This window comes from Gigantopelta aegis, chromosome 9, assembly GCF_016097555.1.
Source record: "Gigantopelta aegis isolate Gae_Host chromosome 9, Gae_host_genome, whole genome shotgun sequence".
Taxonomy (NCBI): domain Eukaryota; kingdom Metazoa; phylum Mollusca; class Gastropoda; order Neomphalida; family Peltospiridae; genus Gigantopelta; species Gigantopelta aegis.
The window spans coordinates 73,671,562-73,684,478 of NC_054707.1; the positions used below are offsets into that span (position 1 = coordinate 73,671,562).

Consider the following 12,917-nt stretch of genomic DNA (forward strand, 5'->3'; position numbering starts at 1 on the left):
ATTCGGCATTCAGTGTTTTATTGGTTTTGACATCAGCAAAATACATCAACGTTCATTATATCATTTACTTTTACAATATACGCAAAATAAGTATCACAAGCGTCAGAAGATGCCAACAAAAGGGGTGGTATGACATTTATATATTAATTTGCCTTTCAACTGGGGATGCATAGTTTTCAGAGTTTAGAGGTAGGCATTAGAAGTGCACGCTTCTTGCAATATTGAGCGAAAGCATCCAGCTAATTCAAACTGTTATATATTAAATTCAAAAACTATTTCCTTATCAAGTTATCAAAGTTTGACTGTATGTGCTACATGCACTAATTTACAATTTTAATTCAATCTGCATATAACGTAAAATTGGATTGGGTAATAAAATCTATTTGTGACACTTAAAACCAGCATTAACATGGAAATTTTGCCATTCCGCAAGAGCCGGTTTACATACCGTATTTATACACTACATCTTGCTGTTTAGTTGGACGTACTTGCTGTTAAAATATAACCATTAAATCTCTTTTGAAGCAAAATGAGTGTTCCTCTCAATTTTATGACGTAAATACTGTTTATAAACGTTTGTATGCCACATGTGTGACACTGACAGCAATTTCAAAGTAAACAATGGCAACTAACTGTGAATCTTCATTATCAAGCACCAGTTGTCGCTATGAGTATTCGGATTTAGTGAAATCGGAAACTCTCAATTTGCGACGGTAAAAACAGCATTAACATCTGTAAATGACCAAGCACACCATAGTTACCCCATAATTTTTCATGCCTGACCAGTACTTTATAACAGATATGTACACATATATTCAAAGACATTATATTATAATGATGTGCATTCCGACAGTGCTAGTAATCGATAAGAGTAGCACATGTGGCAGAAACTAGATTGTCCTCTCATTCTAGACCAAATTCTGAAGTTATCGTAATTACATGTATGGAGGATTTACAAAGCCTGAGGTTGTTTTTTTTAATGCAGGTTTTTAAGCATTATAAATACAATAACAAGTTTTGTAAATTTGGCCCCTGATATCCTTAGTGAAAATTGTGCTGGAGTAAGCATGCATTTCGTTTCCCTCCCAACCCCCCCCCCCCCCCCCCCCAACCCCAATCTGGCCTTTGTATTTTTCACATTATTGACTTGTTTCCTCTGTGCCAATGGTATTTTGTAATTGGAAATGATGTTTGATATTTTGAAAATAATAGCCTCCATATACATGTACATGGTATCAATATGCTAGCACACTAGAGCTGGGTGGTATACCATATATACCACACTGGCGTAGGAAAGGAAGCGGGGGGGGGGGGGGGGGGGGGGGGGTATAAGAGGTGCATGTGCCCCACACTTCAGATATATTTTTTATATTTGCTTTATAATATTTTAATAGTGTGTAATTACAAAAGTGATCAAAAAGAAGACATAAACTTTATATTATTGATCAATTATAATGCAGATATTATGGTCAGGGTTAAAGGTACTATAATCTCATTTTTAAATATATGAAAACCAAGCACAATATGCAGTCTTTAAACAGTTGTAGTTTTTCCCTATCAACAGTTTGCAGTGCCTGTCAGTACTGTTAAAAAGCAACTGTTGCCAGGTTAAAATATTTTAGAAAGTATTTACACACGTGCACACACCCACACACAAAAGTAAAGATACAAAACAAGCAAGGAAGCAATTTATTTATTATTAGTCACGTAATTAAAACTTTACACAGTTTTAATGGGCCATGGCAAAAACTGGTCGCCTTGAATTATATCCAGTGTACATGTATACATCACGCACTTATGTTTAGTGCTTGTGTCAGGTTTAACTAAAGAAAATAGTGACTTGCACCTTTGCACTGTTCAGGGGTTTAGTGTCATGACCTACACATGTATCCTTGTACATATTGTCATCTGTGTGGCATAAATGTTACAGGCTGCATGACATAATATTAATAATTGTATGAGTTTGTCATTCTGCTTTAATCAATTCATCCAACCCTTGAAATTTGAGCCATTCTGCACCATCAATTTAATAAAATATAACAATAGTTAAAAGCTGTCACAAATGAGTTTTGCAATAGTGTGGTGTGGGTTTTTATTTTTTTATATTTTTTTATATTCAACTTTATTATTATAAATATTATTTAGGCTTTTTTATTTATACACATGTACATGTAATTGTATTCAATAAAAGAAGCGACCACAACTCTTACAGGATTATTATCTGTTGTGACAACAATAACATGAAAGATACACAGTCCTTACCATGTTTCAGTGAGGTTTGTTGTGTTAGCTGAGCATGGCCAGATTATCTTTGGTATGTAGGAGTGTCTATTCCACTGACATAATGACCCACTGACTTAATATTGCCTGTTGGCATCTGTGGTACAGAGCACCAGTTGAACAGGACCAGTGGCTTGTCTAGGTGGCCAAGTGCTGATGAACAATTTGAAGGATACCATGTCTTCATTCATATCATGGGGCAGGACATAACCCAGTGATAAAGCACTTGCCTTATGCACTGTCAGTGTGTCAGTGTTATTCTGAGGCCATCTGTGATTGATTAAAGTGTTGATAACTGCAGTACATGCATACTAGTTTAATTCAGAGTTAAATAATTCTGTCATGTAGGTTACAAGAAACCCAATACAGTTTTCTTTTAGTAGCAAGGGATCTTTTATATGCACTTTTTTCACAGAAGGTACAACACATACCACAGCCATTTATATCCTATTTGTGGAGTTTTGGCTGGAATAGGAAAACAAAAAAAATCAGAGAATAGGTCCACTGAGGGGGTTCGATGCTCTACCATTCCTTCAGAGTTAAATAAGAGTATTACGACCCGTCAAGTGTGGTGTTGAAGTACAAATTGATTTTATAATCCTTAATCAGCAAAAAACAAAAAAAAAACAAACCCCAAAAACAACAAATCTGAGAAAAAGTTGTAGTGATATTTAAAAATCTGAAAACCATAATTTATTAATAGAAAACCATGGCATACAAACCTGAAATTTATAAAATATGTTGCCATTGTAAAGAGTTTAATATGCAAGAAACATTAAATGCAAACATTAAGGACATGGCTATTTTTGTATTGATTATTAGAGAAACTTTTAGTACTTAGCTGTACATAATGGAGACCTTTTGGTCCATTTATGCAGATTTATAGAATATTAAATAAGCTTCTGTTTCGTATCATGTATGAAGTTTTAGCGAGTGACGGTCAAAATTATTTCACAAGGGACATAAACATGATACAAAATAGTAGCAAGTTTAATATCCTATTTATTACCTATAATCACTCTTAATTTATGTCACTCAACTTGTTTAGTTGATATTCCTATAAGGTTGTAGTGCAGCAGTCGATGACGTCATCGTGTGAAGTCCCACTTAGCGTTCTAGTGGGACGTATCACTTTGATATGTACAAAAATATTTTTAACCATATGGGTAATAAAAATATGTTTGTAGTAATGAAGAATGTAAGTAATTTATACCTACATTAATTTATACTGTATACACAAGGAATAGACTGAATTTTGAAAAAATGATAAATGAAAAAACAAAAAACCCCAACAAATTGAAGTAGAAAAAATGTGTTTTGTTTAATGACACCACTAGAGCACATTGATTAATTAATCATTGGTTATTGGATGTCAAACATTTGGTAATTCTGACTCGTAGTCATCAGTGGAAACACGCTACATTTTTCCATTAGTAGCAAAGAATCTTTTATTTGTACTTAACCACAGACAGGAAACCACATACCACAGCCTTTGACCAGTTGGAGTGCACTGGTTGGAATGAGAAAAAACCCAATCAGTTCAATGGATCCACCGAAGTGGTTCGATCCTGCAGTGCAAACACTTCAGGCGGGCACTCAACCGACTGAGATAAATCCCTCCCCTTGAAGTAGAAATATACTGATTAATAAATTTGTAAATATATTTAGTGCAACACTGGAAAAAGTCTCTTGCCTGTTGCAGTATCCTAAGTGCAGAACCGATTAATCATTGCTGTGATAACTGGCTTGTACAGCTACCCCAACTGTGGGGAGCTGATGTCATAGGCACACTTGAACTTCTTGAGATTGCTATCTGTTGATGACGGCTCTTGCTTGCTTTGTATACGTGAATGTCTTGCAAGAATGTCTGAATGTCTGAGTGTTGTTATGTGACCCTGGATAGGTTATGATTTTTTTTTAAAACTCTTTCTCAAGAATGACTACTAACACACAACCATTAATGACACCTGATGTTTGAATTTTATTTTGGATGGGGGTGAGGATTAGGCAGTTCAGTGTCATGTGTTTGCAAAGAAATGGTGAACAACATATTGATGAAACTTGGTAGAATGTACATGTGTATAACCACCAAGGACATACAAGTTGTGGCTTCAATAATATGTAGATTTTTAAATTTAGTTTTTTCTAATTTTTATAAGTGTAAGATTTTACCCAGTCCAAAATATATTTCAAGCAGTCGATTCCAGTTCGAATGAGAAGAAACCCACTTGAATAATACAGGCTACTCTGACAAAAGTACTGCACTTAAGTCCTCCATTCCAAGTCTTTAATAACTCCCTCATAAGAGTGGTATTTCCAGTACTGTGTAATATGTAAGCTATGCAGCAAGCTATCCCTCATATAACAGCCACCGATTAATTCTGCCAACATTGTATTTAATAACGTCCATGTTAGAATCCTATGTTACTGTCGGCTGGTCCAAGGAGTCAATAATCAATCAAACTCATGGTTCAGTTCAGGGTCGGCACGCAACCCAGTGGTAAAGCACTTGCCTGAAGCGCAGTCAGCCTAGGATCGATCCCCGTCGGGTAGCCCATTGGGATATATTTCTTGTTCCAGCCAGTGCACCATGTATTTGCAGTCCTGCCTTTGGGATGGTACATATAAAAAAAAAAACTTGCTACTAATGGAAGAATGTAGTGAGTTTCTTCTCTAAGACTTTTATGTAAAAGTTACCATATGTTTGACATCCATTAGCTGGTGATTAATAAATCAGTGTGCTCTAGTGGTGTTGTTAAACAAAACAAACAATTCTCTTTGACCAGGTGCTCCTTTATCACCTCTTGTCTTTAAATTTGAGGCAGAATTGTGTATTAATGTAGGGTTATTCATGCCTTTCCACTCTCCTTAGTTGGCATTAGGGAAAATAATTACTACAATTGAAGTTTGAACATATTAGGTGGTAATTAATTTCTAATTTCTTAATTGCTTGTGTGTCATAAATGTTTTTGCATGAATATTCTGTTATGTATTTAGTGATTTAAACTTGAAAGGTTTTTATTTAGTGAAATTGTTTTGTATATGCATAGTAGTTTAGTTGGTGTCTGAAGACCTTTTTTGACGGAAAACGAATCTGTTATGTTAATTAAAATATTTATGAGATTAATATCAGTTAATGTTATTTTTACATGTCAAATGTTTATACACTTATGCGTGAATTTACAAAGCTGCTTTTTTTTTTAATGCAGGTGTTTAAGGATTATAAATATACTCTTAAAAAAAAGTCGGGGAACCGGAAATATTAAAACATATGTTTTGACCACAGACATCCTAGTAAAGAATGTTCAGGTCTGTTTATCAACACACCGAAACACATTCCGTAGTTTGCACATGCATCATGCAGTTGCCTGTACACATGCATGGGGTATCATTCTCGATTTTTACAATTTCCAGGAAGGTCGGTTAATCACTGGAACATTATTTCTGTCAATCTTTTTCATTCTGTTGATCATACAGTTGTTATTGTTTTGTTTTTAGTCATTTATATTGAATTTGTGATTTACTGATAAAAACCCGTCAACTTTAAAATTTCACTTTTGACCCCAATCGTCCTTTAGGATCTTTGGTGGCCATAAAACCTACTGTAATACTGAACTACTGGTTGTAATGTTTGCCCAATTAATTCACTATTATCATATAGCCATTACCCACAGCTAATATACCGTACAATTTTGGCAATTGTAAATTCTTATTAAGAATTCCCCTACTTTTTTTGAAGAGTATATACACATGTGTAAGACCAAAACAGGCTTTGTAAATTTGGCCCATAGTATTTATTATATTTACTTTATAATATAGTCAGGGAATATTTTGTTTACTGTCACATCGTGATCCACTTCATAAGTTTTGAAGATTGCTACACAATTCTAAAACATTACATGTAAGTGGTACAGTTGCTTATTAATTTTAATTTGGTAGCAAATGCTGCTAATAAAAAATCTTGAAAACAAAATGTTTCCTGCACATTAAAAACTCAAAACTCATAATTACATTTACTTATTATAGATCTTCACAACTTAAAGTCCAGCTGACCAAGTGAAGTACAAAACCACATGGCTTTGTTTATATTTCTCCTGGGATTATTTATATATCTTTAAACTGAATATAAGAAATTTGTTTCAGGTGTTTTATGATTTGCTGAGAAAAATGACAGCATACAAGTTGTCAAAACCTAAGCTGAGCAGTCGAAAAGCAAGCAAAAAAATAAAACATGAGCAAGCAAAACTTGAACATGCCAAACAGGAGCAAGCTAAACATGAGCAAGCTAAACATGAGAATACAATATCAGAGCATGGTAATGTGCCAGCTGATCGAAAACTGAAACGTGCACACAAGAAAAAGAAAAGATGTGTTCTTATGTAGACAAATAACTAATGCATCAAATTTGAGTCCAATAATATCATATATTTACAGAATATTCTTTATTTATAGATTATCTGTATCTTTTTCTTTACGTTTTGTAATTGCGATAAGTTAACTCACAAATGGCTATTCTTACAGAAAATTTATACTTGTATTTCCCGAGGGTAAAGCATTAATAATGGTGTTCATTTTAGGGATAAAAAGTGAGAGTTCAAGATAATTTTGACTTTATTTTATGCATGTACCTTGATGGTTCACAGTTATAATTAGACCAGCTATTTGAAGGTCAGCGTTGGACAGTTCTTTTGATCAAGGTCAAGCAATGATCACAAGTGGAATTAATAATTACTCAAGTTTAATTTATTGTGATTATATATATGTATATTTAAAAAAAATTTAAATAGATATATTCTGAGTTATATGTTTTGAAGTAAAATAACATTTATCACTTTATGAAGTTCTTCTGGTACAGCTTTATCTTGTACATACATGTACATGCTTTAACTATTTTCATTTATTCCATGAGAAAATAACAAGATACACCTGTATAAACAAAACTTCATCAGCTGTGATTTCTTTCATCCACCTCTACATGTGCCATGTGATACTGTGAATAGCCGCAACCCATATTGTATATCTTCACAGTATTACTTTCAATGCAGAAAAGTAATAAATTTCTATTTTACTGAATCCAGTATTTTAAGTTTTATTAATGTTGAGAAAAATTTAAATTAATTTTAAGGTTTGCTGCCATTGTTTCTGGTTAACAGAACCTTGTTAATGACTGAAATTACAGATGTAATACATTTTATTGTTTTGAATATCGGTGTGTATGGTATATTCAATGTGTTTATGGTCATCCTAATGTTTGTAATAACTGAAAATGAATGTATCATCCAATTATTTGATACATGTATAAAAAAAAATTAGAAAATAAAATGCTATTTAAGCTATTACAAACATTAGGACAAGCAGAAGCACAGTGAATATACAGACACTGATGTATTTTAAAGAAGTAAATATTTTTAACAAGTAATTGGTGGTTAGGAAGTCTCTTTTAGTCCGAAACATCTTAATAGAGACGGCAAACTCTGGAATGTGTCTTTATGATTGTTGCGATTGGAAGAATTTGCTGATTTTCTTTTAACATGAAAGAATGGTTGTACACAGTGCACATGTACCAGTAGTTTAATTGTTTGTAAAGTTTAAAACAAATTTAAAACATATTTGTAGTTAATAGTATTTATTATTACTCTTTTAAAACATTCATTATTATTATTATTATTATTATTTTTTTTTAAACCTTAAAAAACATACACTGAAATAACAACACACCTATTAATAGTATTATTAAATGGCTCTGTCGGTGATCAATATTAAAATTTGAATACGTATCTCATGTTGCTGCTTGCTGGTACAGATATGTGCTGTAGGTATCCCTCATCATGCATTTATTTCCCCATACAAAGGACATGAAAGTTCTGAGAGAGGGAAAGAAATGTATGTGTATAAATACCTGCATCACATTATTGTACTCGACTGCTCTTCATTGGACTCTTTTATGGTGTGACCCCATCGGTAGGTATTTTTGCTCTTAAACATTCCTGACTGACCACATGAAGAATTCCCCTGTACCATACCTGGCTTGCACATAAACATTTGTTTTTATCACTCCATCCTGCCACAGCCCCTGCCTACTGCACAGAACAGTAGCATTGTGAGTAGCAATGCAATGTCTAAATGGGTTTACTGCTCCAGCTGGTCTGATTTATTGGTCACTGGTTCTTTATTGTTACCAGCTCTTATTTGTTAGCCATTTTATTGGCTAGTAGACTACCATGTGTCATTGCTATCGTGAATCTAGTTGTGTAAATACTATGTTATATTAATAGCTACATAATATTTATAGTTCATGTATGTAGCATATGATATCATATTAATAGCTTGCAGCATATTTTCCGAGTTGAGACTAGTTTTAATGATGTTAGCTACCAAGTGGAACTTCAGTTGATGTAGTCGATAGTCATTATTCATGATTATTGTTCCAGTTAGATTTTATTTTTGAAAAAAAAAATTCCTCATTAATTTTTTTACATTAAAATAATTATGTAATTATAATGGTATATCACTTTGCTAAAATTTACTAAAATGTAGAAAAGTAACTTATGACTATAGCCTCTCTCTTTCAATATCTTCAGATAAACTGAAACCTGCGTGGTTTCCAATTGACAGCTTGTTGGAAGCAACCTTCAATAAAACCCTCCAAGATAATCATGAACTGTTAGAAAGATTCCAGCTGGCCAGTCACAAAAATTCCTAGGGACTATGTTAATGGCCAGTGTTGGGTTCAAGGCTGGTGTGTGTCCTCAGGAAGGCTTCTTTGTTAAAACTGGAGAGACATGCATATGGACCAGGTGGTTGGTGGCGATCACTATCGGTGTTATTGCATGTACTACAGTAAAAGTCTTGCCAGCAGAATTTATGTGTATTAATTTCTGTTGGTGCTAGTCTGGTTGAAAGAGTATTTGTAGAATCATTGCAGTGTGTGACTGTTAAACTGTCTGGCAGTACAAGCATGTCATTCTGGTGTTTTGATAGGTCACACACGACTGGTATATCAAAGACTGTGGGATGGTGCATATAAAAGATCCTTGCTACTAATGGAAAAATGTAGTGGGTTTCCTCTCAGACTATATGTCAAAATTACCAAATTTTTACATCCAGTAGCCAATGATTAATAATCAGTGCTCTAGTGGTGTCGTTAAACAAAACAAACTTATTTTTGATAGGTCACATGTCACATGATCAAATTTCCCCCAAGCCCCGCCCGCCCCTGTGGATTAACCCATTGAGATAATTTTTCTTTGAACCCAGTGATTATGTATATCAGTCTGTGATGTACATGTCTGCTATCCTGTTTGAAAATGCATACAAAAGATTTCGTTGAAAGGAATAGCTTATGTGGGCAGTGAGTTTAATGTTTCCAAGTGATGCAGTTACATGTAATGTAAGACAACCAACAACATCTGATTAAACTCTGTGCTGGGGTGTCATTAAACATCCTCTTCTGATAGTAAGTGATGACATTGACCCTTTCAACATCTAGGCAGCAGAGGTGTCATCAGCCACAGCTACTCTTTAAGATATCAGGACAGCACGCAAGATAATGTTTATTTACATAAGCATAACATTTATGATTTATGAGAAGACTTGGGGAAAATGTACACAAACTTAATTTACATTTATGAAATTTTATCAGCAGGATGTCTAATATGTTTAAAATACACCCTAAGTCCAGTAACTACCATAAGGGAATGACTCTTTAACATTTAAGTTAATATTATTACGCTTGAATATCCGTTCCAAAATGCCGTATTTACCAGTGTCACTTGTTGCCCTAAATATAGAACATTGTTTTACAGCCTGTAAAAAGTAAATATTGTGAGTGCAATATATTGCTAAATATGTATGTTTTAACTTGCTAACATTTACCAAATGCCAAGTTAATAAAATCTTTATGTCTTGAATACGACTAGTTTAGTTAGGAAGTGAAGACAGATTCCTGCTATTACTCAACACTGATCTAATGTACATTATATATTTATCTAATGTAGAAGATAAAAGGTTCTTCCACCATGCATACAGTAATTCCTACAGATAACCTATCCCTATGAGGGCCCCCTAAGGAGCACCTGGCAGGTATTGGGCAAAATACACTGGCATCATCTATAGCCACTCTAATAGATATAAACACTCCAAGACACTTTCAACAAGCAACCAGCCTCTTCCTGTCTCTGCTCATACTAAATTGTGTTAGAAACAAAAAAAAATCTGTTTTGTTTATCTTGTTACTTGTACACTGTGGAATGTACCAGCCTCTATGGCACGGTGGAACCTTCCTGTTCACCTCCATCTACCCTAATATAATGCACTGATATATATATACTTTCTAATTTTTATCGTTTGACATTTAATTTTATACATACATTTACAGATATATGTATATATTGTTAAAATATAATATTGGTTTACAAATTTGTATGTGCATGTATTTCGGTTAATTGACTTATATTATTGCATTTTTATGTAAAATTAATTGATTCATTATATTAATGCTCTAAAAATGTGTGTTTACCTTTGACGCCCAGTAGCCAATATTTTGTTTGTGGGTGGGTGTTAAGTATTCATTCATTCATTCATTCGGAAACTGTTTGCTTATATTTAAAGTACACTTAATGCCAGTTACAGAAAATACACGCACATCTAACCAGTCTAATCAAATGCAAGGAGCCACGACTAATTGAGTAGTAAAGTTTAAAAATAAAACTACAGGTTCATCTCAGACATGAGACTAGCTAGTTTAAACAGACAACAGTGTACTGTCTTACAGTACAATTTTACGGTTATTGTATTATTTTGCAGTCTGTTACAGTATGTTATTTCATGTTTTTATTAATTGTTTTTAAATGCTCTTAATTAATCATCACTGTCGAGTCATCTTACTTTTATCTAGTTATTTCTAGCTATTGGTTATTGTACATGTACATGTAGTTCCTTCAGTAAAGTTATAAGAGTTATTTCCCCTTATCTGTCTTGACTGGAGACTATTGTTGGATCCTGTGGTGAACATTATATATTTAAGTATTGTTGTTGTTTAAAAACTCTTTATAAATGTTTAATTTGAGATTTAAAACGACAATGTAGCAACTTTAAAAATCCCAATCAAGTATATTTTTGCAACAGATAAAAATTATATGATTATGACTTCCTTCATCGGGTTGAATTTGAATAATGATGTCAGGGTTTCTGCCAGAGTGTATAATGGGTATGGTTCCATACCCAAATTGTTTTGCATATTTAAAAAAAAAAAATTGTAAGTTAACCTTTGGACAAAATAAATTACTCTTATCATTGCTGTATGATTTTCTTAACCCTAACCCTAAACTTAACCCATTTTCTTTCTGGGGAGGTCCCCCATACCCACTGTTGACTGTGGTTGCATTCAGGGTTTTTTTCTGGTAGAAACACTGGATGTGGAACATGAAAATTTAATTAAAATTGGATCTTATTGGCCACTCCAACTTCTAGTCTCTTCTAAGACTCTGACAGAAGCCTACCGACCTCGGTGGCGTCGTGGTTAGGCCATCGGTCTACAGGCTGGTAGGTACTGGGTTCGGATCCCAGTCGAGGCATGGGATTTTTAATCCAGATACCGACTCCAAACCCTGAGTGAATGCTCAATGGGTAGGTGTAAACCACTTGCACCAACCAGTGATCCATAACAGGTTCAACAAAGGCCATGGTTTGTGCTGTCCTGCCTGTGGGAAGTGCAAATAAAAGATCCCTTACTGCCTGTCGTAAAATAGTAGCCTATGTGGCGACAGTAGGTTTTTTCTAAAAAAAACGTGGATAAAAATTCAGTGTGTTGTAGTGGCATCGTTAAATAAAACAAACTTTACTAACAGAAGCCAGTGTTATTGTGCATCTTAGGAATCTTGTTTTAGCCAAATACCAGCAAAATTCCATTCCCCTGAATCCTCTGCTTTCACATGTAAAACATTTATTCCTCCATTATTAACTGCTTTGGGCTTTCAGAACAAGAATCCTGATGTCCAGATGATTGTTCACTGACCAATTGAAGCTGGCATAACTGTTAGTCAATGATATCTTAAAGTTTGTTTTTGTTTAATGACACCACTAGAGCAAATTGGTTTCTTAATCATTGGCTATTGGATATCAAACATTTGGTCATTCTGACATATAGTCTTAGAGAGAAAACCCTCTACGTTTTTCCATTTATAGCAAGGGATCTTTTATACGCACCATCCCTTAGACGGGATAGCACATACCACAAACTTTGATAGACCAGTCATGGTGCACTGGATGGAACAAGAAGTAGCCCAGTGGGTCCACCGACAAGGATCGATCTTAGACCGACCGTGCATCAGGCGAGCACTTTACCACTGGAATGACTTTTTATGATGAAAGCTAACTTTAAACATAACAATGTGGTGTTGGCTTCTATCAGATAGAAGAACAGAGACTCGGGTGGAGTGGCAGTAATTAATTCAGGTTGCTAAGTATGAGTGAAGTGTTATTTCATACACTGATGTTCTAGAGTTTATTTATCTCAGAACAACTTAAGTGTTCAGTTCATTGCATCTTGCTGCATGTTATTGGAAATATGTACTACAGATAAAGATGATTTTAAAAACATTCTGAAGTGGATTTCGATATTTGTTTTTGTTTAGTTT

The 12,917-nt window shown here is 34.1% G+C and overlaps 1 protein-coding gene across 3 annotated transcripts in view; it reads left to right on the forward strand.

Annotated features, from left to right (window-relative positions):
• Positions 1 to 12,917, forward strand: part of LOC121380534 (ras-related protein Ral-A-like) — a 64,099-nt gene that overhangs the window by 46,094 nt on the left and 5,088 nt on the right. For 2 of the 3 annotated variants that reach the window (XM_041509380.1, XM_041509381.1), the window contains exon 5: positions 6,424 to 7,353. The exons of the other annotated variant lie outside the window; for it this stretch is intronic. In XM_041509380.1, the coding sequence (XP_041365314.1) occupies positions 6,424 to 6,663 (240 nt within the window). In that variant the 3' untranslated portion in view covers positions 6,664 to 7,353. Of the gene's footprint in view, positions 1 to 6,423; positions 7,354 to 12,917 lie in introns of those variants that run through there. 3 annotated transcript variants of the gene reach the window in all.